This window comes from Bacillus rossius, chromosome 6 (genome assembly GCF_032445375.1).
Source record: "Bacillus rossius redtenbacheri isolate Brsri chromosome 6, Brsri_v3, whole genome shotgun sequence".
Lineage (NCBI taxonomy): Eukaryota > Metazoa > Arthropoda > Insecta > Phasmatodea > Bacillidae > Bacillus > Bacillus rossius.
The window spans coordinates 7248360-7276206 of NC_086334.1; the positions used below are offsets into that span (position 1 = coordinate 7248360).

General features: G+C 45.3%; 3 protein-coding genes across 6 annotated transcripts in view; 2 read left to right on the forward strand and 1 right to left on the reverse strand.

Moving 5' to 3' along the window:
• Positions 1 to 27847, reverse strand: part of LOC134532565 (zinc-regulated GTPase metalloprotein activator 1-like) — a 315459-nt gene that overhangs the window by 239469 nt on the left and 48143 nt on the right. The gene's annotated exons all lie outside the window — the stretch shown is intronic.
• Positions 940 to 17982, forward strand: LOC134532564 (retinol dehydrogenase 16-like). Of its 2 annotated transcripts, XM_063369088.1 has the most exons (9): positions 940 to 1070; positions 3597 to 3828; positions 5260 to 5472; positions 5620 to 5802; positions 14051 to 14183; positions 16583 to 16694; positions 16799 to 16894; positions 17555 to 17660; positions 17862 to 17982. In XM_063369088.1, exons 2-9 carry the CDS (start codon positions 3615 to 3617, stop codon positions 17894 to 17896), a joined length of 1092 nt encoding a protein of 363 aa, XP_063225158.1. In that variant the 5' UTR covers positions 940 to 1070; positions 3597 to 3614; the 3' UTR covers positions 17897 to 17982. The 2 variants fall into 2 exon arrangements, with proteins under 2 accessions (XP_063225158.1, XP_063225159.1); XM_063369089.1 differs by lacking the exon at positions 16799 to 16894 and having other exon boundaries at positions 942 to 1070.
• Positions 24733 to 27847, forward strand: part of LOC134532563 (retinol dehydrogenase 7-like) — a 44661-nt gene continuing 41546 nt past the window's right edge. Inside the window, exon 1 of the mRNA XM_063369087.1 lies at positions 24733 to 27692. The gene's annotated coding sequence lies outside the window, so the exon portion shown is untranslated. The remainder of the gene's footprint in view (positions 27693 to 27847) is intronic.

The window sequence follows — 27847 nt, forward strand, 5'->3', positions numbered from 1 at the left end:
ATTAAAAATACGACACTTTCTATATTAATTACAATGACAATCTGGTTCAGCCTCAACCACTTAGGTAGGGATTTCCTTAGAATAAAACCAGAAGTCAGCTGAACGCGGACATGTCAGTTTATAACCTGCGTCCGCCATTACGTACATTACCAACAGTTATTGACTAAAGCCACTGCCACACAGGGCGCTATGCTCGCTATGTTCGCTATGTTCATTAAGTTGGCGACGTCACCAGGTGTTTGGTTCTCGGCTATTTGTTTTCTAAAACATCACTGACTTTGCGCATGCACAGATAAACAAAAAAAAAATCTGTTTCCGCGCGGAATTGTGCTGTACTGACGTTTAATTTATCTCAGTATTGTGCTTTAAATAGTCGATATTAAGAAAATATTCATGTTTATGAAATAAATCTATGGAAGAATATAGACGGCAGGATACGCAGGGCAATGTCTAGGATTTGATTCCAAGGGGAATGCTATAAAACTAAGTTGAATTAATTCTTAAATAACCCATAAATTTGGTTTCGTCCTCACTAGCAACTGCTTCATCAAATTATTATTATTATTATTCAATTAAATTCACGAACCCATTTCTTTTTACGTTCACATACCGTGAGAGCCAGCAGAATATCATCATCGTCGGAATCACAACTCGAATCCGCGGCATGCATCTCTCCGACATCGCGAAATAGACCATCCTGCCTGGCCACCTGGGGATAGCGAACATAGCGAACATAGCGAACATAGCGAACATAGCGTAGCTATATCCGTGTGGCCTCGGCTTGCTTGCGTCACGCCAAACCCCATAAAACAACAGTTTCTCCTCGCAAAGTCGCAACGACAACGCTAGAGGTAGTTACTTGGAACAATGTAATTCCCCCACTCGTAAAATCCCCACTAACTCATGCATATAAATGCCGAGACTTCGACTCGGTTGCTCAGTCGCGTAAGAGAAACCTCAAGCCAAGGCTGCGCACGCCGGACTCCGCTACGCATCTGTCTCAGTTCGCGAGTTGTCGAGTATAAATTACACACTCCCGCTGTTTCTTGCGCCTCTTGACTGAGTTTAAGGTACGGTATGATCATCAAAAATGTGTCAAACCAGAAAAATGACAATGCAAATCGCAGTTTATTTTATTCACTAGGTTTCGAACCCTAGCATTGCAGCAAGAAAATCACATCATGCCATGCAGCGCAAACTTACTCAGCAACTTCTTAATACGAAATATCACCCGCAGAATACAAAATATCTGGCTGAAATTAAGATGTATACATATATACATATATTTTCCCAATAATGTGTGTTTCTAGACTTGATAAAACTAAGACTACTACCACACACATGACTGTCCTGTCTCGATGCCCCTCGTTCATGATAGTAACACGTAATACTTAATAGAGGAGGTGCCAGGTAATTGTAATGCGACAAGAGCCTACTCGGATGTCCTTGAAACTCAATGACAATGACTACCTTCCACTCCCGACTACCGTGGGAAACCAACCATTCCACTTGAGTCAAAAATGACGTAACTCAGAAAGTAATTTGATAACTCATTTGGTAACCTAATTATGTCTCAGATTTTTTTTAAATCAATACAATTAACTTTGTAGTCTCATGATTTTTAATTATTATTTAGAGTAATGATGTGACTGGAAACTAGACATTCGTTTCATTTCGTTGTTTGCCTACAAATAAGTATATAAACTTATTTCAAATATAAATAAATTAAAAGGCCCTCGCAAAAGCATAGCCGAAGAATTTGTTATGAACAAAGTCCAATTTATGGCAGAGTTAAAAAATTTAATTTCGCCATTATTTTAACGAAGTGCTTTCGTAACCATTTAACACATAAATTCCATTTTCAGAACATTTAAATGGAAACAAACAGTTTCTACCGTGCGTGAACAAGAAAAATTATAACTTAATTTTTTTAATTGGTACACTTTTTTTATTAAATACAGAAGATTCACTTTAGTCATTGTTGTTAATCAACTAGTTTTGAATGCCTTGTTTATGTATGACACTGTAGGCTTTTGTTCAACCGAACACTGTGATAACATTTTTTGTTCAGCGACATTTTGCAGAAATATACTTTTTTTTTTTCAAAATGAATACTATCAAGGTGATCTCCAGACTTCTTTGACTTAAAAATAAGCGAAAAATTCCATATTCACGAAAAATAATTAATAGTATGCCCAGCAAAATGGGTTTCGTGACGTCAATTTCCATTTTTGAGTGCTGAAAATGTATTACTTTGTGATTTTTTCAACATTTACTACGGTTCCACAAGCCTTACAAAATTCACGCATTTGTTCTAGATAGGGCCCTCTCCAAACAGCTAATCAAGGCTTTTCAACCAAACTATTTCTCTTCGTTAGATTTTTTTTATTTTTTTTATTTTTTATTTTTAGCGAAAACTTAGCAATTAATTTCTCAAGTGTTTCTCTTGTGCAACTTCACATTTGTGGAGCATGTTCTCCCTTGCTTAATTATTTGCTTTAAAATAAAGTCGCATGGCAGACTCTGCAATTTAAATAGCTGTCTTCCTGCAAAGCCTTATTTAGCTTTTTTTTAATGTTGAGTCCAATCAATCCTGTTGGAGAACAAATTTCACAAATTTTTCTCCGTAGTCTATACTTAAATTACTTACCTGTGCTCTGTTTATTTTACATGAGGGTGTCAATAAAGTCTAACTAGTTTTGCTCTTTGTCTTTCATTTCGTCAGAATTCGCACTACTGTTGATATTAAAACACTTATAGCAACACTAGTCGTTTCAGCATCACCGCGCGCCGAAAAACTTACTGAAAATTTGCCGCAGCGTTGTGAACTACATCTCCCCGTGTTTGTCGCCGCGACGGTGTGCCCGATTCGATAACGTGATTTGAATTCCGACGTAGAAGCCATCACGCACATCGGATCGTGTAACTGAGGCCGCGCGTGTTCTTCAGCTAGCAGGCAGCTGCCTGACTAAACACCCCCCCCCCCCTTCTTTCACAGAGCGCTTATCACGTGACCGCCCGCGGTGACAGTGGGGGCTTTGAATATATATACTGTATAGAAGTCGCGAGTGGATAGGATTTACTCTACGTTTTTCAGAAAGCAGCTTGGGAACTTCACCGCTGCAGTGCGCTGCCGTAACGCCCTGTATCGTCTTAGTTGTTATTTACACGTTAGAGCGCAGAACTGTCGCCCGCTGTCATTCCCCGCACCACCCACCTATCATTCACTGCAGCTCATGGTTGTTGAAAAGGAGGGGGAAAGGGTGTTTGAAGAGTTCGAGACTTGTCCGCTAGGGACCACTACAAGTCGATGCCCTAGAGATGGTGGCGATTGCGGCGGTGAATTAACCAACTACCTCAAAACCGTATTAGAAATTTTAACCTGGGCTGGCGACTTCTATACAGTATATATATTCAAAGGTGGGGGTCTGCGCAGGTTCTTCTGCCTCTTGTCGCGTTGCATGGCAATAGCGTGGTCTTGGTATCATCACACTCGAAGATAAACTTTGGATGCCTGTTTTCTTTTTCGCCTCTTAATGCTCGGTAGGTTACTTCTCGTAACATTTTCGTCGCTTTGTTATTTGTGATCGTCGCAGAGGAGAAAGAGCACCGCGATGGACCGCGACGTGGCGCGCTTCGCCACGGTCTTCCTGGCGTCGCTGGTCGTCGCCGAGGCGACCTTGCCCGACGCCTACCGCCACGCGGCGTCGCACGTCACCCTGGCCCTGCTGTCGCTCGTCGTCGCAGACCTGGGCCTCGCCCTGCTGGACAGGATCCTGCCCAGGAGGCTACTGCCGGACCTGGGCGGCAGGGCGGTGCTGGTCACAGGTACGACAACTGCCGTTCAACGGTGGCCTTCATCGTCTGTCGCAGGGAACCCGCGTACTGGGACAACTGCATACACATTACAGCACTCAAGTGGAAAAAAAAAATGTTAGTCGGCCATTTTTCAGGAGTAACAAATAACTAGGGCCCGGAAAAAATTCGCGGATTCAATGACCTCTAGGATAACATCCATTATCCTCTGCATTTCTCAAGTAAACACGCGTGTTCATTGGGTACTAAATTGTGAGGCGTCTCCACTGGGTAGCTTGTGATTAGACGCTTCTTTGGTCGATAAGTCTCTCATTGGCCCAGAGAGCTCCAGTTAAACTGCGAGCCAATATAAGAACCAGCAGAATTGTTACACATGTTTGAATTTCAGCCTATCACGAAATGAATAGATGCGAATTTTTCCGGTCTCTGCAAATAACTCAAGTTTTATTTTGAGGCAAGTACACAGGGCATATTCCTGCATTTACATGAAAAAAACACGAATTATAAAACAAACCTGGGCGAATATTAAGGCCCGTCTACATCAGTCCGAACATGTGGGCGGTCCTTATCCTGATGTGATGGACGTCACATTGTCGCACGGAAAACTGCCCTAACTACAATCGGATGTCCGATGTCCAAATTTCCTGAATTCTAAAGTAATCACTAGAGCGCAGCAAATGTTTTTCATTTTTTTTTACTGTTTGAATACATGTTTTTTTTTTAAATGGGAACCAGAAACTCAAATATCGCGAGGGTTCTACTGTTGTTCTATGCTACCAAAGGACACAGATTGGGACAAAAAGTCAAGTTGAGCAAGGTATTCGGACCAGGGAGATTCGGACCATCGCCCACACCACGCATGACATCAGAGGATCACATGGACACGACAGCCACCAGTGTCCATCGGACACAGTTTAGGACATTGCAATTGCAGACCAGCCTTCATGATCTTAGGCTCAGTATTTATTGTTAAAAAAAATGTAACTTACCAAATTCATGAGCCAACTGAATCATCTACACGCTGCTCATACAGGATACGATTCGTCAACACACAACTAATAAACATTATCTTTTATGTGAATATTAGTATTTCAAAATCTTAATTCGTGTCAACTGTTAAGGTTATGTATCAACGAAAACATACTGCTGTTGAGTCACCGTGCAGCCTGCTATTTTGACCAAAAATTAATTCTCGTTTCTGGAATAGTATCAATTCAACATTATAAATGCCAAGCTATTTGTTTTAAAGTGGAAGTGACCATTCTTGGAAATCATGTCTAATGGTTCTTTTTTTATGGTGCTCATTCTATATGCTTTTGTTTTCTTTACTAGAGCTCATCAGACACAACCAAACCTCTGGTACAATCTCACATTATTTTCCACTACAAAACAGCTGCTTGCTAACTGTGCAGGACTACAGTGTCCACTTGTCCACTGTGGCAGGCTGTGACTCGGGGTTCGGCCAGCAGTGCGCCAGGCGTCTCGACGCCCTGGGCGTGACCGTGTACGCCGGCTGCCTTATGCCACAAGGCACCGGCGCCGCCGCCCTCAAGGCATCTACCTCGTCGAGGCTCCACATCGTGCCCCTGGACGTCACCAAGGACGACAGTGTCCAAGCGGCCGTGCAGCTCGTGAAGGGCACCATCGGCGACAAAGGTTGGTGGAACCTCAATCGTGCTACACTCTCATCACTGCTTCCTTCATATAACTTCCCTGTTTACTGGCCTTAGTTTTTGAAGCAGTAGGCAACTTTTGTAGTTGAACGTAAGTACGGCATCAGCAGCGTGTTCGCCTGAGTTGCAGTGCTGTGGGCGGTGGTCAACAACGCTGGTGTCCTGAGCGTGGGAGAGCTCCACTGGACATCCACGGAAGAGATCAGCAAGGTGTTCGACGTGAACGTCTTCGGCATGGTCCGCGTCACGAAAGCCTTCCTCGACATGCTCATCGAGTCCAAGGGCAGGGTTGTCTGCGTTGCCAGCGCCGCAGGTGAGAGTCGAGCAAAAGAAAGATATTTGCATTTAACATTTAACGTCGTATTTTGGCTTGTTTTTCTATCTGCAAAAAATTTTGTTCGCTGGTTTCAACATTAAAACGAAAAAGAACAGTAGAAGTTGTAGTTATAAGTTAAATGTTAAAAAAAAAAAAACACGAGGGCATGTTTATTAGTACTTTGTTAGCCTACATGCTATATTTTTCGTTCATTTGAAAATAACCACATGATACGTTGTGTATCTTACATTTAAACACACAGTGATGAAACACACATGCCTATCAGTCTTTATTCGGTAAACTATAAATTGCATGACGCGCGCGTAATTTCGTTGATTAACAAAATTTAACCGTCAAAATGCCTACAAAAGTATTACTTTAAAAGCGAGTTACGTATAATGCGGGTCATGTGCACAACCAAAACCACGCACGGTATAACTTCTGTATAAGAAGGTTCAAAACTATGGCTGTCAAATCTTGTGCACACGACCTATGATCTACTCTATTTTTTTTTTCAATAGTGGATCCAGCTCTAAGCACAGTGTAACGAAGTGGGAGAAACAGAGTTCGAAAGGATTGTCCAATTTATTAATTATGTGTATATCTAATCATTATGCTAATATTGACATCAATGTCTGCCTGCAAAATGTTAATACCTGATTTGCCCACCACATACGCACGCATTCCTCTTGTCGGTCCGTGTCTGCACACCTGTGCTCACAAACCCGCCGTTATCCGCATGCGTCGCGTCGCAGACTCCGACTCACGCCATGGCTCGTCGGCCCAACACGCGTGCTCGCTTTTATCGACGGCCACAGAACTAGCTGGCATCACTGCCAGAAAACTCCAGATCCGCTGGTATCGACACCAGCATCTCGCACCTCCCGACCAGGGTCTTGTACTCTCCCCGCGAAAAGCTTGCCTATAGAGTCGCATACAGGAGGTGACACCCGAAAACCTTCTAGTCGCCTATTGGTATCTCTTGCGAGATGGAGACTCTAGTCGCCTATTGGTGTCTCCAGCGAGCTGGAGACTCTAGTCGCCTATTGGTGTCCCCAGCGACCTGGAGACTCTAGTCGCCTATTGGTGTCTCCAGCGAGCTGGAGACTCTAGTCGCCTATTGGTGTCTCCAGCGAGCTGGAGACTCTAGTCGCCTACTGGTGTCTCCAGCGAGCTGGAGACTCTAGTCGCCTACTGGTGTCCCCAGCGAGCTGGAGACTCTAGTCGCCTACTGGTGTCCCCAGCGAGCTGGAGACTCTAGTCGCCTACTGGTGTCCCCAGCGAGCTGGAGACTCTAGTCGCCTACTGGTGTCCCCAGCGAGCTGGAGACTCTAGTCGCCTACTGGTGTCCCCAGCGAGCTGGAGACTCTAGTCGCCTACTGGTGTCTCCAGCGAGCTGGAGACTCTAGTCGCCTACTGGTGTCCCCAGCGAGCTGGAGACTCTAGTCGCCTACTGGTGTCCCCAGCGAGCTGGAGACTCTAGTCGCCTACTGGTGTCCCCAGCGAGCTGGAGACTCTAGTCGCCTACTGGTGTCCCCAGCGAGCTGGAGACTCTAGTCGCCTACTGGTGTCCCCAGCGAGCTGGAGACTCTAGTCGCCTACTGGTGTACCCAGCGAGCTGGAGACTCTAGTCGCCTACTGGTGTCTCCAGCGAGCTGGAGACTCTAGTCGCCTACTGGTGTCCCCAGCGAGCTGGAGACTCTAGTCGCCTACTGGTGTCCCCAGCGAGCTGGAGACTCTAGTCGCCTACTGGTGTCCCCAGCGAGCTGGAGACTCTAGTCGCCTACTGGTGTCCCCAGCGAGCTGGAGACTCTAGTCGCCTACTGGTGTCCCCAGCGAGCTGGAGACTCTAGTCGCCTACTGGTGTCCCCAGCGAGCTGGAGACTCTAGTCGCCTACTGGTGTCCCCAGCGAGCTGGAGACTCTAGTCGCCTACTGGTGTCCCCAGCGAGCTGGAGACTCTAGTCGCCTACTGGTGTCCCCAGCGAGCTGGAGACTCTAGTCGCCTACTGGTGTCCCCAGCGAGCTGGAGACTCTAGTCGCCTACTGGTGTCCCCAGCGAGCTGGAGACTCTAGTCGCCTACTGGTGTCCCCAGCGAGCTGGAGACTCTAGTCGCCTACTGGTGTCCCCAGCGAGCTGGAGACTCTAGCCGCCTACTGGTGTCTCCAGCGAGCTGGAGACTCTAGTCGCCTACTGGTGTCTCCAGCGAGCTGGAGACTCTAGTCGCCTACTGGTGTCCCCAGCGAGCTGGAGACTCTAGTCGCCTATTGATGTCCCCAGCGAGCTGGAGACTCTAGTCGCCTACTGGTGTCCCCAGCGAGCTGGAGACTCTAGTCGCCTACTGGTGTCCCCAGCGAGCTGGAGACTCTAGTCGCCTACTGGTGTCCCCAGCGAGCTGGAGACTCTAGTCGCCTACTGGTGTCCCCAGCGAGCTGGAGACTCTAGTCGCCTACTGGTGTCTCCAGCGAGCTGGAGACTCTAGTCGCCTACTGGTGTCTCCAGCGAGCTGGAGACTCTAGTCGCCTACTGGTGTCTCCAGCGAGCTGGAGACTCTAGTCGCCTACTGGTGTCCCCAGCGAGCTGGAGACTCTAGTCGCCTACTGGTGTCCCCAGCGAGCTGGAGACTCTAGTCGCCTACTGGTGTCTCCAGCGAGCTGGAGACTCTAGTCGCCTACTGGTGTCTCCAGCGAGCTGGAGACTCTAGTCGCCTACTGGTGTCTCCAGCGAGCTGGAGACTCTAGTCGCCTACTGGTGTCTCCAGCGAGCTGGAGACTCTAGTCGCCTATTGGTGTCTCCAGCGAGCTGGAGACTCTAGTCGCCTACTGGAGTCTCCAGCGAGCTGGAGACTCTAGTCGCCTACTGGTGTCTCCAGCGAGCTGGAGACTCTAGTCGCCTACTGGTGTCTCCAGCGAGCTGGAGACTCTAGTCGCCTACTGGTGTCCCCAGCGAGCTGGAGACTCTAGTCGCCTACTGGTGTCCCCAGCGAGCTGGAGACTCTAGTCGCCTACTGGTGTCCCCAGCGAGCTGGAGACTCTAGTCGCCTACTGGTGTCCCCAGCGAGCTGGAGACTCTAGTCGCCTACTGGTGTCCCCAGCGAGCTGGAGACTCTAGTCGCCTACTGGTGTCCCCAGCGAGCTGGAGACTCTAGTCGCCTACTGGTGTCCCCAGCGAGCTGGAGACTCTAGTCGCCTACTGGTGTCCCCAGCGAGCTGGAGACTCTAGTCGCCTATTGGTGTCCCCAGCGAGCTGGAGACTCTAGTCGCCTATTGGTGTCTCCAGCGAGCTGGAGACTCTAGTCGCCTACTGGAGTCTCCAGCGAGCTGGAGACTCTAGTCGCCTACTGGTGTCTCCAGCGAGCTGGAGACTCTAGTCGCCTACTGGTGTCTCCAGCGAGCTGGAGACTCTAGTCGCCTACTGGTGTCTCCAGCGAGCTGGAGACTCTAGTCGCCTACTGGTGTCTCCAGCGAGCTGGAGACTCTAGTCGCCTACTGGTGTCTCCAGCGAGCTGGAGACTCTAGTCGCCTACTGGTGTCCCCAGCGAGCTGGAGACTCTAGTCGCCTACTGGTGTCTCCAGCGAGCTGGAGACTCTAGTCGCCTACTGGTGTCCCCAGCGAGCTGGAGACTCTAGTCGCCTATTGGTGTCCCCAGCGAGCTGGAGACTCTAGTCGCCTACTGGTGTCTCCAGCGAGCTGGAGACTCTAGTCGCCTACTGGTGTCTCCAGCGAGCTGGAGACTCTAGTCGCCTACTGGTGTCTCCAGCGAGCTGGAGACTCTAGTCGCCTACTGGTGTCCCCAGCGAGCTGGAGACTCTAGTCGCCTATTGGTGTCCCCAGCGAGCTGGAGACTCTAGTCGCCTACTGGTGTCCCCAGCGAGCTGGAGACTCTAGTCGCCTACTGGTGTCCCCAGCGAGCTGGAGACTCTAGTCGCCTACTGGTGTCCCCAGCGAGCTGGAGACTCTAGTCGCCTACTGGTGTCCCCAGCGAGCTGGAGACTCTAGTCGCCTACTGGTGTCTCCAGCGAGCTGGAGACTCTAGTCGCCTACTGGTGTCCCCAGCGAGCTGGAGACTCTAGTCGCCTACTGGTGTCCCCAGCGAGCTGGAGACTCTAGTCGCCTACTGGTGTCCCCAGCGAGCTGGAGACTCTAGTCGCCTACTGGTGTCCCCAGCGAGCTGGAGACTCTAGTCGCCTACTGGTGTCCCCAGCGAGCTGGAGACTCTAGTCGCCTACTGGTGTCCCCAGCGAGCTGGAGACTCTAGTCGCCTACTGGTGTCCCCAGCGAGCTGGAGACTCTAGTCGCCTACTGGTGTCCCCAGCGAGCTGGAGACTCTAGTCGCCTACTGGTGTCCCCAGCGAGCTGGAGACTCTAGTCGCCTATTGGTGTCTCCAGCGAGCTGGAGACTCTAGTCGCCTATTGGTGTCCCCAGCGAGCTGGAGACTCTAGTCGCCTACTGGTGTCCCCAGCGAGCTGGAGACTCTAGTCGCCTACTGGTGTCCCCAGCGAGCTGGAGACTCTAGTCGCCTACTGGTGTCCCCAGCGAGCTGGAGACTCTAGTCGCCTACTGGTGTCTCCAGCGAGCTGGAGACTCTAGTCGCCTACTGGTGTCCCCAGCGAGCTGGAGACTCTAGTCGCCTACTGGTGTCCCCAGCGAGCTGGAGACTCTAGTCGCCTACTGGTGTCCCCAGCGAGCTGGAGACTCTAGTCGCCTACTGGTGTCTCCAGCGAGCTGGAGACTCTAGTCGCCTACTGGTGTCCCCAGCGAGCTGGAGACTCTAGTCGCCTACTGGTGTCCCCAGCGAGCTGGAGACTCTAGTCGCCTACTGGTGTCCCCAGCGAGCTGGAGACTCTAGTCGCCTACTGGTGTCTCCAGCGAGCTGGAGACTCTAGTCGCCTACTGGTGTCTCCAGCGAGCTGGAGTCTCTAGTCGCCTACTGGTGTCCCCAGCGAGCTGGAGACTCTAGTCGCCTACTGGTGTCTCCAGCGAGCTGGAGACTCTAGTCGCCTACTGGTGTCTCCAGCGAGCTGGAGACTCTATTCGCCTACTGGTGTCTCCAGCGAGCTGGAGACTCTAGTCGCCTACTGGTGTCCCCAGCGAGCTGGAGACTCTAGTCGCCTACTGGTGTCCCCAGCGAGCTGGAGACTCTAGTCGCCTACTGGTGTCCCCAGCGAGCTGGAGACTCTAGTCGCCTACTGGTGTCTCCAGCGAGCTGGAGACTCTAGTCGCCTACTGGTGTCCCCAGCGAGCTGGAGACTCTAGTCGCCTACTGGTGTCCCCAGCGAGCTGGAGACTCTAGTCGCCTACTGGTGTCCCCAGCGAGCTGGAGACTCTAGTCGCCTACTGGTGTCCCCAGCGAGCTGGAGACTCTAGTCGCCTACTGGTGTCCCCAGCGAGCTGGAGACTCTAGTCGCCTACTGGTGTCCCCAGCGAGCTGGAGACTCTAGTCGCCTACTGGTGTCCCCAGCGAGCTGGAGACTCTAGTCGCCTACTGGTGTCCCCAGCGAGCTGGAGACTCTAGTCGCCTACTGGTGTCCCCAGCGAGCTGGAGACTCTAGTCGCCTACTGGTGTCCCCAGCGAGCTGGAGACTCTAGTCGCCTACTGGTGTCCCCAGCGAGCTGGAGACTCTAGTCGCCTACTGGTGTCCCCAGCGAGCTGGAGACTCTAGTCGCCTACTGGTGTCTCCAGCGAGCTGGAGACTCTAGTCGCCTACTGGTGTCCCCAGCGAGCTGGAGACTCTAGTCGCCTACTGGTGTCCCCAGCGAGCTGGAGACTCTAGTCGCCTACTGGTGTCTCCAGCGAGCTGGAGACTCTAGTCGCCTACTGGTGTCTCCAGCGAGCTGGAGACTCTAGTCGCCTACTGGTGTCCCCAGCGAGCTGGAGACTCTAGTCGCCTATTGGTGTCTCCAGCGAGCTGGAGACTCTAGTCGCCTACTGGTGTCTCCAGCGAGCTGGAGACTCTAGTCGCCTACTGGTGTCTCCAGCGAGCTGGAGACTCTAGTCGCCTACTGGTGTCTCCAGCGAGCTGGAGACTCTAGTCGCCTACTGGTGTCTCCAGCGAGCTGGAGACTCTAGTCGCCTACTGGTGTCTCCAGCGAGCTGGAGACTCTAGTCGCCTACTGGTGTCTCCAGCGAGCTGGAGACTCTAGTCGCCTACTGGTGTCTCCAGCGAGCTGGAGACTCTAGTCGCCTACTGGTGTCTCCAGCGAGCTGGAGACTCTAGTCGCCTACTGGTGTCTCCAGCGAGCTGGAGACTCTAGTCGCCTACTGGTGTCTCCAGCGAGCTGGAGACTCTAGTCGCCTACTGGTGTCTCCAGCGAGCTGGAGACTCTAGTCGCCTACTGGTGTCTCCAGCGAGCTGGAGACTCTAGTCGCCTACTGGTGTCTCCAGCGAGCTGGAGACTCTAGTCGCCTACTGGTGTCTCCAGCGAGCTGGAGACTCTAGTCGCCTACTGGTGTCCCCAGCGAGCTGGAGACTCTAGTCGCCTACTGGTGTCCCCAGCGAGCTGGAGACTCTAGTCGCCTACTGGTGTCCCCAGCGAGCTGGAGACTCTAGTCGCCTACTGGTGTCCCCAGCGAGCTGGAGACTCTAGTCGCCTACTGGTGTCCCCAGCGAGCTGGAGACTCTAGTCGCCTACTGGTGTCCCCAGCGAGCTGGAGACTCTAGTCGCCTACTGGTGTCCCCAGCGAGCTGGAGACTCTAGTCGCCTACTGGTGTCCCCAGCGAGCTGGAGACTCTAGTCGCCTACTGGTGTCCCCAGCGAGCTGGAGACTCTAGTCGCCTACTGGTGTCCCCAGCGAGCTGGAGACTCTAGTCGCCTACTGGTGTCTCCAGCGAGCTGGAGACTCTAGTCGCCTACTGGTGTCTCCAGCGAGCTGGAGACTCTAGTCGCCTACTGGTGTCCCCAGCGAGCTGGAGACTCTAGTCGCCTACTGGTGTCTCCAGCGAGCTGGAGACTCTAGTCGCCTACTGGTGTCCCCAGCGAGCTGGAGACTCTAGTCGCCTACTGGTGTCCCCAGCGAGCTGGAGACTCTAGTCGCCTACTGGTGTCCCCAGCGAGCTGGAGACTCTAGTCGCCTACTGGTGTCCCCAGCGAGCTGGAGACTCTAGTCGCCTACTGGTGTCCCCAGCGAGCTGGAGACTCTAGTCGCCTACTGGTGTCTCCAGCGAGCTGGAGACTCTAGTCGCCTACTGGTGTCTCCAGCGAGCTGGAGACTCTAGTCGCCTACTGGTGTCTCCAGCGAGCTGGAGACTCTAGTCGCCTACTGGTGTCCCCAGCGAGCTGGAGACTCTAGTCGCCTACTTGTGTCCCCAGCGAGCTGGAGACTCTAGTCGCCGGGCCTATCTGTGTGACCGTGATTCCAGGCGATCCGTTGCAGTGCGTCACAGAGACACTGTCTTCTCCAACACTCGCAAGGTTAAGGCGAGGTGTGTGTGTGTGTGTGTGTGTTTTCCCACGGGCCCGTTAAGGGCTCCGCCCACCCGGGCACACATATACGGTGCGCAGAGGTTCAGGAAAAACAACGCGATTTCAAAACTAGTCAAGATATCCGAGTGGGATCTGTTTACGAAAAGCATTTAAGAGTTCGCTGAGGGCCGAAAATTACTTTTGATTTTGGATGATTTAAAATAGTTAAAACGCATGTTTTCAGGGTAATTTTTTAGGCCAAAAACAACCTGTACATATTATTAAAAAGCACTTAAGGGACTTGCATTACACCTTTATCTTCTTTTATCCACAATATAATGTTACGGTCACCGCTAGAATTTCACAGGTATCATGTGACGACGAGAAGACTGCGCGCCAGTTCAGGAGAAGCCTAAGATGTCCATCAAGTTCTGTCCCGAACACGCCCGAATATTCACCTTCGGCCAACCTCGGGATTTATTTAATTTTTGCGCAGGAAAAATGAATTCAAATATTAAAAGTGGTCAGTTAGGTTAGCTACATTAAAACACTTTAAAACACCATGGACGGTTATTTAGGTTAGTGTAGCCACATTAAAATAAACAGAGAAATATAAATATATATAAATAAACCCGAGGTTGGCCGAAGGTGAATATTCGGGCGTGTTCGGTCAGGGACATAACTTGGTGTACATCTTATAGGCTTCCCCCAGTTCAGAGCCTTGCGCTTAGAGGTTACACCGCGCCAGAAGCCCCAGCTTATCACCCCGCCTCACTAACACAGATACAACCCTGAAGAGGCGGGCTCGCTAAGGCAGTAACAACATGTACTTGATCTCAGGTCGGTTGACTCTGTCGCCGCTGCTGGTCTACTGCATGAGCAAGCACGCGGTAGTGGCCCTTGCCGACGGCCTCAGACTGCAGATGAGAAAGTGGTCGGTCGGCGTGCACTGCATCGAGCCGGTCATCTACAAGTGAGTAGCCACCAGCGTGCGGCTCGCAGTCTCTTCGAGCTAATCAGACTTCACTCGGAGATAACAAGAGTTACTTTAAGAACATGTCGTTCCACGTGTAAACATCGAAGTTAAAAGCCGCGTTTTCATGGTGCCAGTAGACGAACCGGTAGCTGGCGCGTCCAGTTGATTCTCGAGAGACCGGAAAAATTCGCGGATTCATTCCGTGATAGGCTGAAATTCAAACATGTGTACAATTCTGCTGGTTCTGCCATTGGCTCGCAGTTTTAACTGGAGCTCTCTGGGCCAATGAGAGACTATCGACCAAAGAAGCGTCCAATCACAAGCTACCCAGTGGAGACGCCTTACAATTTAGCACCCAATGAACACGCGTGTTTACTTGAGAAGTGCAGAGGATAATGGAGGCTATCCTAGAGGTCATTGAATCCGCGAATTTTTTCGGTCCCTAGTTACGCAACATTACTGGCTTGACAGTAGGAAAATGACGAACGCTACGATAGCTGATTACATAGTGACTGATGAAGGTGCACTCTGATGGGCAAAAAAAGAAACCAATTTGGTGATAGCGCCATATAACAGATGGCAAAAGAATCCAATATGTTGGCATATAATATCGCTGCTGACACATGACATTGGTTAGAGTGGTAGTAGTGGGAGTCAGTATGCTGTTGGACACCACTGAGGAAGGATTATTAAAATGTATACTCGTCGAGATCGATCGGAGGACTCCGGACTCGATGATGTTGTATTTATTGAAATTTTATTAAATATTTTCATATTTTTTTATAGTTATGAAAGTTTTTCAAGATGGCAGCCAAATTGTTGGTTCTTGAGGACATCAAATATAGCTAAATGTCCTTCAGTTAAAAATGGTGTAAATTTCTAGAATTTAAAATGGCAGAATTTGCTAAAATCTAAAACTGAAAAATTTTATAGGGTACAAGTCATACGAGATCAAGGTCATAGGAGGTTACGTCAAGGGTCAAGGATCACGGTCAACAAATACCTATACCACCAGGACTTCTAAATCGCCGAGGATGGGACCCGACACCATCACCTACTGCTGCAGAAGGAACTATTATATACTATTATATTATAATTATATAATATCTCCAACGCGGGAAAAACTATTGGCTGACGTGTCCACACGAGGCCAGTGTACGTCATTTCCGATTCTTTGGAGATGTGTTTGTCACTCCAGTTACTGGCACGCCAACTGGCTTCGTGAAATCGTAGCTTTAGGGGCAGTAACTGTAAATGATTTACAGCTGCAAGTCAGCACTAACAGAACGAGAAATTTTGAAAAAAAAAAAAAAATTGTATATTTACATATATATAAATCAGGCATCAGGCTACACGTAATGGTGCAAAATTTGCACATATCACTTCTAATCCTCATTTATGGCTCATCAAAACCAGTAGGCTTACTTTAAAGCTACCTGTTGACTAGGAATCCTCTCCTTCTCTCTCAACTTTCATGATAATTTTGATAAAATATGACAGCTTAGTAAAAAAAAAAACCCTTTTCTTGAAGAAAATTTCCATGTATAAAAAATACAGAGTGTTCATCAAAAGCATTTACTGTTCGTCAATAAAGTGGGTATTTATTACAACCCATACAGCTGTAAATATATGCTAGATGTATTTCTGGCAGTATTTCATGCTGCAAAGCTCTGATCGCGAATAATGATATATTTGAAAAACAATGTTACTATTTCATTGAGCTTTAGATGTTTCAGCACCACTGCAATTTGTGAGGAACAAAGACTATATAGGACTGGCTGTGATATTAAGCTCACAGATAGACTGTTTAAGATTAAAATTACTGCATTGTTACGAATAGGCAGCTATTTTTACGAATCAAAAGTCATCTATATTCTTAAATTCTTAAAGTTAGCATTAACTTAATGTGTTTTAATATTCAGTGTACATCTCTTAACAGTTTAACATCATCTAATACTCGTATAAAAATATTCTGATTATATTCCACATTAATGAGGGCCATACAACCCATTAGTTACTTAATAAACATAAATGGTTTGTTTATAAAAAAAACTAAACAAAATAAACACTGCAGTCTCAAAATGACAATGGAAAACATGCCGACTAAAAAAGGAAAACATGCACTTATTTTAATAATCCACAGATCAAAGAAGATGTTTGTTGTATTCTCGATATGTGTTTTCATATTATTATTTCTAATACAACGTATTGATAAAGCACAGCCAATACTTATGAAACATAATGAATGTCCATTCATTACCTAAAGTATTAGTTCAAAGATTTTTTTTGTTTAATGCCGTCTATCAGTAACTAGTGTATCTAAAACGTTCAGAGCATACTATAATTTCCCCTTAAGCCTTTATGTGATGTTTAACCAACTGTGAAAACTGTTTCAGGACCAACTTGAGCGAAGAAATCAACATCAGGAGCGCTCTGAACAGAGGGTGGTCAAGTTGCCCAAGCGAAGTTCGTCAGCAGTACGGAGAGGAGTACTTCACCAACTACTCGGTACGTTGTTTGTTGGTATTGTACCGCCGAGAGAACGAGAAGACGCAGCTGGAGAAGCACGCTGAGCGCGTGCAATGTAACGGGCACGTGCCTCCAAATTGCAGGATCGGATCGTCAGCTTCTCGATCCACACGTGCTTCAAGAACACGTCGGCGGTGGTGGACTCCATGGTGGATGCTGCCGTGGGCGCCAGCCCGAAGGTAACAACGACTGTAGTTCTTGCCTGACAAACCAGTATCAACTCTTATGATGAACTTCATCCCAACAAAGAGCCAGCCAAAAAGACCATCCGAACATTGAATTTCAAAAAATTTAAAACAATACTTCTTGGCAAATCACTGAAGTCTGTGCCCAAAGGCAGTAAAATTAACTGAAGCTCAGCAGAAGGCACCATTGAATAAATGCAACTTAGCTAAGGTAGTTTAAGATTTACGTAGTTTCCACTTGAACAAATTCGCAATGACATTGGGTTCAGGTGCATATATTCTGTTTAGGGCGCGGAATTTACAGCAATAGGTGGAAGTTGCAACAGTAACTGGAATTTCTCGGGGTGATCCCATTTTATCCACTCCTTCCAAAACTTAACTATCACCACATTTGAAAAATTTGGGCCTTTGCCTTTACTGTATTCCATACAGGGAAAATACGGAGAAAGTTTATAGAACTGCAGAATTAGATAAAACAGGCTTTAAGCGCGATTTATTGTCACGAGATTCTACTAGGTTCGTAAAAAATCGAACATGACTAATAACCATTATTTACTGAGAGTCTTAAAACCTTGCATTCAAAGTTAATGGCCCTTCAAAACCTATAAATTTTGTTAGCACATTAACTCATTATTATTTATTGTTTTGTTTCAGATCACATACTCCTGTGTACCGAGTGCAATACTTTCGCTGATTCCCAACAGTATTAACGATGCCATTCATAAACTCATATTACGAACGAAATACCAGCCAGCTGCTTGTAAGTGTTGTTTCCGTAAATATATAATTTGTTAGTAACGTTAAGATATCCTAGTATAAAACATATGGGACATTTCAAGTTATCTGGATTTCATCTGTAACTAAGGAATACAATAACAATTTTTACATTAATTAGTGTCTCAACTAAACGAAAGTGTTTCTTGTGATAGCTTAATCTTTCAAAGATAATTTCTTGTTTCAGTAAACCCCATTTGGAAGAAGAAAGTCAAAGAATAGTCTTCTTAGATTGTCGTCTACTGATTAACACATTACATGATGTATTCTATAAGGTGTCATTAAATCATTAAAAAAAAAAAAAAAAACTGTTTTAAATTAAATATTTTCCAGGCATGCGACAAAATGTTATCTATATTTTAAACTAGCCAAAATTGCACAAAAGTATTCACTGTAGATAATTTTGAACCAAGCAAATACCTAGTAATTAAGAATCTTAAACAAGGCAATACTATAACTATTCCCAGACAGAAATTTTCACACAAAAATTGATAAACTATGTCAAAGAAGTATACATTGCTTTAATGAATCCTTCAGATTATTAAAAGAAATATACTACCCTAAGATAATAATAATAAAATAATAGTTAGTTCGACCATGGGTAGGATTTAAAAAAATCTAGCAAATAAAAAAATCATATTAAAAATAATACCAGACATCTTATCTCAAAGTTCTATAGTTTCTTAGTCTACACTATTCACAAAATAAACGTGAAAAAAATTAAAACCAAATGAAATGAAATATATAATATATATATTATATGAAATAAGCTAGTGGCCCTAAACTTCTATTAGGCGCTGTTATTCCTTGCACCGTGCTCTTTTAATTATTTCCAAAGCCTTTTTTTACTTTTTATATTGGTTCAAGTTTTTTTTGTGGTGCAATGGTTACGTGTAATTATGTAATTTTTTTCCAGATAAATGCTTACACAAAACGAAGAAAGCAACAATTAAATTAAATTACATACATTTCCTTTTAACTTTAAAAAAAAATTAATTACTAGTTTTATAATTTTTCGTAACGATATGTCTGTTCCGGGCTTCGTATGTCACACCACTGTTAATTGTGTAGCAGTGCATCTGTTGGGCTGGTTTTGTTTATTTTTTCCGTGCGTACGTTCCGTCATTTTGCCATTATAGTGTACACGGTTCTACCTAGTACCCCGAGGACGCGTATGGCAGCGCTGGCTGTCACCAGTCCTCGACAAAATATCGATACTTCAGCTAGTACGAACCACACTCGCTAGATCGCGCCACAGTCATTTTTACAATGTGCAAACGTGAGTACAAGTGAAAATGATTTTTTTAAATCATATTTAGGCTTAACCTCTAGTTGACAGCAATGCCATTAGACGGATTTCGCAATTCGTATTCAACTTAAAACACAAGTAATACAGAGGGGATAAAAATATACATAACAGTATACCTTACACAATACTCAATTTTAGTCCAACATCTTCAAAATTATTGTATAAAAAATTTGACAGTGAGACATCCATGGAATGTCATCCCTTCCTTTATAAAATTGGATAGCAGTCCTATACATAAAACGTTTTCATTAAAAATAATGTCCGAAACATTATTTTTAATTAAACCATTTCAAACCAATCAGAATCTTCTAACTACAAAATACACACGACTGTGGCAGCTTCACAATTTTTAACTTTGAATGAAATTTAATTATTTTTTCGTAGAAACATTCAAATTGAAAACTTAGGTAAAAAGTTACTTTTTAAAAAAAATCTTAGATGGGAAGCTTACATAGCATTTTAATATTGTTATACAGTTTTTTTTAGTATGCAGGTAAATTCCAAACCAGTTTTTAAAATAGCAAAATGCTTGTAAATCATTTCGAACTCCAGTTTATGCGATATTGTGAAGTACCGTACTGATAATATTTGAGGGAAGATATGTATAATTATTTACTGGTAAAATAATTTTGTAATATATATATTTTTAAATTACTATAGTTGAAATGATGACTACCAAACAATAGCTTGATTTAGGTTGCGATTTTAATGTGTTCTAGCGGTAAAATTATAAATCAGAGCTTTGAGATAGTTTCAAGAGCCTTGACTCAAATATATTTACACTAGCTGACCCGGCAAACGTTGTTTTGCCATATAAATTATTTCTAGGGAATTTATAGCTGCAGTACCCGGCGTTGCCCGGGCTGAATACATGATGAAGGGTACCTTTTTCGAAATCAGATGTAGTTAGTAATTGTCTTCTTAATTTGAATGTCAAGTGTGCAAAATAATTTATATCACTTTCAGATCCCGACAGACGTTGCTCTGCCAGTTTATAGTTATTTACCTGGTCTGTATGTAATCTATACTCTATAAAGTAATATAGAAAAAAGCTTAAAAATAAGAGATTACAAATATAGAAAAAATTCAATTATCTAGCTAATGCTCGACATGCATTGCAATGCCTCATTCAGCTATGTTTTGTAATATGTTTGAAGTAGTTACACATATACAAATCATCTATCCATCTCTCTAAACATATATTTATCTCTATCTACATCTTTATATATCTATGCATCTCTCTATCGCTATTTATCTCATTATATCTACATATTTACATATATACCTCACACTATCTCTATCTCTTCTATATATAAATCTCTATATAGCTATATACATCTATATATCTCTTTATCTAACCCATTTCATTCTCTATACCTCGCTCTATCTCAACTTATCTCTCTGTCTCTCTCTATCTCACTCTATATATATCACTCTATCTCTGACTCTCTTTTATATTTAAATAAATTATGTCATTAGTGTGCACTTATACAACAAAAACAGACGAATTACCGCTATATAATATGAAATAAACACATTTTTGAAACGATTTGTGCTCCAACTATTGCAAAATAGTTATACCGTCTCAGAAACCTTCACGGGCATGCGCATTACAACTCACCAAAATTGCATCGCAATTGGATGAATGGTATAGTAACGCATACGGCACAAACAAACGAAAATTAAAGACATGACAAACGCATCAAACGATGGTGAGTTTAAAATTCAAGGCAACTAACTCTATCTATTGACGAAGTTAAGAACAAAACGGTTATGAGCGCCTTTATTTTGCTAGCCGCTGCGAGCTCCACTAAGCGGGCTGGTCTCACCAAGGAGAAAAATATGAATTTGCCAGACCTTACTATGTGTATGATCGTGTGGCAGACATAGAGAAATGACACTCCCTCACTATTTGTATGTCTATGACCTATGATTTTTTCTGTTATAAAATGAAATTATCACTTTTTCACTCCCTTAGGGATGGAATTTCATATTAATATGTGGTCTATGTGTTAATCCAGGTAATGAGCTCGCTGTAGGCGGGGAAGGTTGATCAAGTGTTAATTGATCAGCTATCGACCGGGGTTGAAAAATATAAAATTCTATTAAAAATTAGGGGTTGGGGGTAGAAGGGTGAAAATTTAGGGTTGTGTGTATTTTTTAATGCCACATTATAAAAAAAATAAAATAAAAAATTTTCTCCAAAAATTAAAAAAAAAAAAATTTAGGGGTGGACTACCCCTAACATTTAGGGGGATGAAAAATAGATGTTGGCCGATTCTCATAGATACCGGATAAGCACAAAAAATTTCATCAAAATCGGTCAAGCCGTTTCGGAGGAGTATGGCAACGAAAACTGTGACACGAGAATTTTATATATTAGATGTACAATGCAATGAAACTACAGTCACACCCAATTAAAATAGATACTTTAATAGTGCAAGATGGCTTTATGTATGTAAGAGCGTGTGATTATCGCTGATTACTATGAATACCATATTATTTTGTTACAGTCACTGTTGTACCTGATTGGAAAGTATAGGACTGCTGGTACTTGATTTTTCGATCTACTGTAGATGGGCGAACTGGTGAATTTGACTACACATTCATTTCGAGTTGATTCCTAATTATAGTTTACGTCTTTATTTACTCTCACAATGATGCTTGCACAGCCCACTAACACCGATGCGAACTAAAAAACAACCCAATTCCGATTTAGCGACGGCAAAAACTACTTGATATCTCAGTGTAAAGAATGCAATACCTGTCTCGTCCTACAATGGTGGCTGCTAAAAATATCTGGCACAGCGAATATCGAAGTCAAAGATAGCTACAGAATTATACATCGCAGTGTTATGCAACGGAAGGTCTACGACAAGACGGGACCTCCAGTATGATAGTGGGCTTCGAACCAATTAACAATGTTGATGTTTAACATCTTAGCTCTCAGTATACGGCATTTGGTAGAAGTAATTTCGAGAATGGAACGGGAGTGGCATGGAATGGAAATGTGTAGACATGAAGCTGCCATCTGTGGAAATATCGAAAATATGGCGGACCCGCGTGAATCATCCGTATATACTGCTTTCGTGAACATTGCAGAATTTACACCTCGCATATATATATGTGTGTGTGTGTGTGTGTATATATATACACACAACTTCATAACAGTACAACTATCCTTTAATAATTTATAGTCATAAAAAAATAATTACAATTTAAAAAATACGTTAAAATGCTGGCATTAAAATTTTGAAAACCCTTTGTTAAACATTTAAATATAGAGATAGCACAGCGTTCATCATACTGTAGAGATACAACAAATTGTTAACCTACATATATTCGACGCCATGAAAAATAAAATAATTTCGGGATTAAATTCTTAGTGTTAAATCTTAAATCAGCTCAATACGGTTAAGGTTTGTTTGTAGGACGTATTTACAGACTGATTTCAGTCGTATGAAAAAAAAAAAATATATATATACACACACACACACATACTTAGTGTTATGTGTGCTGTATGTTTGAGGTAAATAATTTGGCAGTGCCATAAAAGTATAACTTCTAACGCGTGTACCTAAGTACACACTCCCCACTTTTTTTTTTAATTCGTTGCTCAAGAGACATTCAGAAAGTTACATTGAGGTAGAGCAATAGGTCACAGAGCGTGACGTCTCAGAAGTCGAGGCCAGAGAGATTCTACCCACGAAACTGCATATTATCGCAATCAACTGAATGGCTGTGCGCACTCTTCCATAAAAAAAAAAAAAAAAAAAAAAAAAAAAAAAAAAAAAAAACCCAAGGTGATTCAAGCACTGTTGAAGGCCAAGGACTGAGATTTACCGTCTCAGAAACGTTCAGGCGTGGCATTTACACACGTTAACATTTCCAGTGACTGCAGAAAAAATAAATCACACCATCGACACACTGCAGTATTCCGTCGACGAGCGTAATTAATACCGAGCGAAGTGGCGCAACGGGACACGCTTTCAGGCGAACTCCAGTTCGAGTTTGGTCCAACCATTCAGACTTCGGTTTACCATGGTTTAACAAAAAAACACTACAGACAAATAAATACCTTTTTCCAGTACCCATGGCCCATTTCTTCTTTAACTTCCCCGATGTTTATCTTGTGTTCAGGGCCGTCGAGTGGGTGACAGTGATAAAGAGGATTGGGGGGGGGGGGGGAATATCCTCCGGAGTCCGGGTGGGTAAACGATTGTGTTTTAGGGGGGGGGGGGGGGGTTGAGTTCCTAGTATTTACAATGCTTGTGTTTACACTGATAGGACGAAAATTACGAGAGTATTGTTCACATTGCTACGGACCAGATCGCGCCGCGCGCCAGGTTCGGAGCTGGCTGGCGGCCCCGCACTGCCACTGACGTCACGCGCCGTCCTCTGACGTAGGGCATGCCACGCGTGCCTGACCGGAATCACAAGGGTCCTCGCTAACCCCCCCTTCTCGCTTCCCTCGCCATCCCGCCTCAGGCCATTGTCAATGACACTTTTAGCTGCCTGGGGATTATGCGGGTTCTCCCGAGGCCTACGCGCGTAGTGGCACGAATAAACACTGCCTTTCTGGACTTTTCGGGCGTCGGGTCGGCCCAAGGTGACGCGACACTTCCAATCTCCCAGTTGGTTCCAGAAAGTCTGCCAAGAGTATAAAAGCAGCGACGCCGGCCTGCACGAGAGTTCAAGCGAAGAGCGAAGCAGCGGAGAGAGTCTCCCCCCCCCCCCCCCCGGGGAGTGATACTGGCAATACCCGTGCGATCAGCGGGAGGTGAAGAGGGCAAGTGGCCCTTGCTGGGCGAACCGGACCTATCGGGAGGCGATACCTGCGAGTGAAGTCGGGTGCGACGAGCGATAGTTGGGACTGTACTGCGGCGCGGCGTGGGTGAGTGTGCGAAGGAAGCGGACAGAGGCGGACAGAAAAGCGAGCCACTGTCAAGCCAAGCTCCAGTCGAAAGGGTTAATGTTTCAATGACCAGTGTAGGACTAATTGTTGTGGACAGAGATCTTGAGTGCATTAATTAAATTGATGGTGTAGACATTAGTAATAAATAAAACCGACCCAATTAATTGGGCTATACCTTACGAATCCTGTTTTCTCCCCACATACTCGTAACAATATAATTCATAGGGAACCTTACAAGTCATGCGAAGAGTACTGATCACATTTACAGTTACGGCAACGATGAACGTTTATAGACTTTAGGGTTTTTTTTTTTTCGGGAAAGTTGTACATTAATTAATAGGGAGGGGCCCGGCAAAATGAATTGTGTTCTCGTTTGCAATTCTCGCTGTCGACGAGACCAGAGACCCGATTGAAGTAACTACGCAGTTGTGAGCAAGCATGACTTGACTCTACCCAACACTGTAGACCATTTTCATTTGCAACCCCGCGAGAAGCCTGTCCGGTTGCGCACCGGGCGTATGTGCAGCGAAGAAGCCTCCTCATACGTCAATCGCCCACTGCATAGGTTCCTATATTTACTTTTCATACTTAGTCAAACTGCAGTGGAAAACATTGTGAATTCTGCTTAGCGCCTAGGTGCAATGGTTAACGTGTCCACAGCTTTTACTACTGAGTCATGGGATCAGTTAGGGTGCAGGGGGGGTGCACCCCCCCCCCCCCCCCGGGATGTACAACCAAGGCTACAGAGACTCCGCCGTGACGTAGGCGCAGCGGAGTGGCTGTTGTGTCCCCCCCCCTTCCCCCTCCAAGACCTTATATCCGAGACCTGTTCTCTCGGCCAGACGCTGTTCAGCGAAGCACGTCGCGTCCGGGAGCCAGCAGCTCGTCAGTCGAAGGACGACGGGCGCGGCCTTCCTTCCTCTTCGAGGCTGCCGTGTCGACCAGCCAGCACGACCAGGTGAGCTAAACCCGGCGATTCCTGTTCGGCCATACGTCAACAACATCGTTTGCCGATTCGTAGAAGTCCATCGCACGCTTAGCTTGCAGCACGGAGTAAATGACTGGGGACGCACCACAACGCCGAAATACCACAACGCCGAACGTACAATAACGCCCAAATGCCAAATTGACCACAACGACGACAGCTAGAAAACTGCTGTGTACCACAACGCCGAAATACATTAACGTCGAAAAATGTCATTGCAGGACTGCGACAAAGGTAAGGTTAGGTAAGGTTAGCACACAAATTCATTCAGTGGTTTTTCATTTTGCTCCTATGCCACCCCCCCCCCCCCCCCCCCCCCCCTCCATGCAGCAACATTTTTTTTGGCGTTACTGTATTTCGGCGTTGTGGTACACAGCAGTTTTCTAGCTGTCGGCGCTGCGGTCAATTTGGCATTCGGCGTTATGGTATTCGGCGTTATTGTACGTTCGGCGTTGTGGTATTTCGGCGTTGTGGTAACGACCCGTAAATGACGACCACTGCAGCCAGACTGATAACACCCGACTTGTTTACATTACAAATCTTATTTTTCATACAATCATTTATTATAATACGTTTTAATAAGTATATTAAACTTTACTATTTTTTAATTATTTTTATAAAAACCATATATTAGTGTCTAATTACAGTAGTATTACAGCTGCAGTCATTGCAACAAAAATGGCGGTGACAACAAACGACGGCTAATCGCGGAGAACGTGTAACCCGTGACAGCACAGACGTTTCACACGCATTTCTGCAACAACGCAGAATCACGACAATGTTTCAGGAGGTTTTACGTTTCATTTTTGCAAAAGGAATACGCCGTGGCCTGTGGTGAGCCACCATCTTGGCCAGAGCCTGTCCGCAGTGATCTCACGGGAGTCACGAGAGAAACGTCGGAATGACCGCCCCCAGGAATCGAACGCGGGCTCCACGGACGGCGACTGCAGCGTTTCATCAGAGCGATCTTCACGAGTTGCCAACACAATAAATTATTAAGCTGAAATTATAACTCGCCATTCGCTTCGCTGCAGTGCGTGGAGTTTGGAGACTCGTACTTTTTCTCGCTGTTCGCTTAACATCGCTGTGATTCGATTGTGCGTCGTTGAAGAACGAAATTTAAAAATAAAATATACACATTAGTTTAATTTTTTTATATACTTGCAAATAAACAAATAAAATAAATACATTAAAAAAAGTAATTTCCCAAAATAACACCACCTTTTCTGAATTTTCTTCAGAGCAAATAAGCGAGTATCACTCGCCTTGTATAGTTAACGTTCGCATACATACATACATACATACATACATACATACATACATACGTACATAAATGCGCAGGAGTTTTTTCGCAGGTAAGTAGTAAATAAATTCGCTCGATATTACATTTGTTTTTCATCGCACGGTTACGCCAAGAGGCCTGGACTACAGGGTGTCCGAACCACATGGAGCCCATGACTCGGTGCTTCCAAATGCGAGTCATGCCGGGTTGTTGGTATCGAACCCAGAACCCTCACCGCGCGAGCCACGGGCACCGGGTCACTGTCGCCCAATTTGATCGAAGATTTGGCGCTGAGATTAAGGTTGTTTGGTACCTTTCAGCTCCATATTTTGTATTTACACCAAAAATAGCTCTAGGTACTAGTTTTTTTATAATCTACGTCATATAATGCAAAATTTTAACTCTCGATTAATTTTCATGTAATTAAAACAACAGAAAGTTACTGCATAAGAATCAGCTGTCAAATTCAAATTTTTTAAAACCCTTTCAGCATATTCGTCCAGTGAAGCGGACAATTTATACCTCAATGATACACGCAGTTTATCAAACGTCGAATGCACGTACCTAATTGCTTTGCTAATAACATTAAAATGAAAAGAAAAAAAAAACAGAATTTTACACACTTTCGGTATGTTGCTATTTGCCACCCCAAATCCCGGGGTTAGAAATAAAAAGACGGGATCGAATTCTCAAACTAGGGTGTAAAAAAAAATTCAAATATTTTAAAACTTTGGCGTTTAAATGAAGTATTTAAATATATGTGATAAGTAGAGACCGGAAAAATTCGCGAATTCATTTCGCGATAGGCTAAAATACAAATAGTTATACCTCAGTGCTGCCTCTGCTGTTGGCTCACAACTCACCTGGGTGACTCTGGGCCAATGAGAAACACCCAACCAACGCTTTATCGAATCACAGGCTGCTACGTTGGGGCGTCTCACAAGACAGCAGCCAATGGGTGGGTGACATTTGACCGAGAGTACGTGACACTATGGAGTTCATCCTACATGTCATTGAACCCGCGAATTTTTCCGGTCCCTAGTGATAAGTTATAAATACACGCCTGTTATCGTTAGAAGGGCACTGCAGCGGCAGCAGAAGTAGGCCGGAGTCCTGTAATGAAACCGACACCGCAGACAATGCCGCGCGACCTTGAGAGGGAAGGTTTCTTCACGACCCCCTCTCCACGGACTACCGCGGCCATGATGTAAAGAAGGGGAGGTGAAACCGTGCGCAGGTTTTCCCCCTCCACGCGGTCCCTTGCTACGTCACCTTGGTTGTAGCCAGCGCTCTTCTTCCAGGCGCTTCCCATCCATTTCATCTGCGTCTCGTGCGAATTTTTGTTATTGTTGGTGTTTACATAATCCTGAGTGCTTTTATGTAGCTGTGCAGTGTTCGGATTTCACAATCATTTCAAAAAGACTCGAGATTCTGGCATAAAATATTTTTCTTTTCCAAAAAATGAAGATCTTTGCAATAAGTGGGTGAACGTATGTAAAAGGAAGGACACATTCTGTGTTAGCAGAGGTAAGTTTAAACAAACGTGATTTTAAGTAGAAATGTCACTTGTTTTATAATACGAGTATTTATTTTTAATTTTTTATATGATTAACTGTAGGTTAATATTAGGTCAAGGATTATATTTTGTGCAAAATACTGAGTTATTATCTATAATAATAAAG

Excerpts from the sequence above, each read along its gene's own strand:
- LOC134532564 (XM_063369088.1), top strand. The coding sequence starts at position 3,615 with ATGGACCGCGACGTGGCGCGCTTCGCCACGGTCTTCCTGGCGTCGCTG. Across the intron at positions 5,803-14,050 it reads CTGCGTTGCCAGCGCCGCAG|GTCGGTTGACTCTGTCGCCG; the intron begins GTGAGAGTCGAG and ends ACTTGATCTCAG. Across the intron at positions 16,895-17,554 it reads CCGTGGGCGCCAGCCCGAAG|ATCACATACTCCTGTGTACC; the intron begins GTAACAACGACT and ends GTTTTGTTTCAG.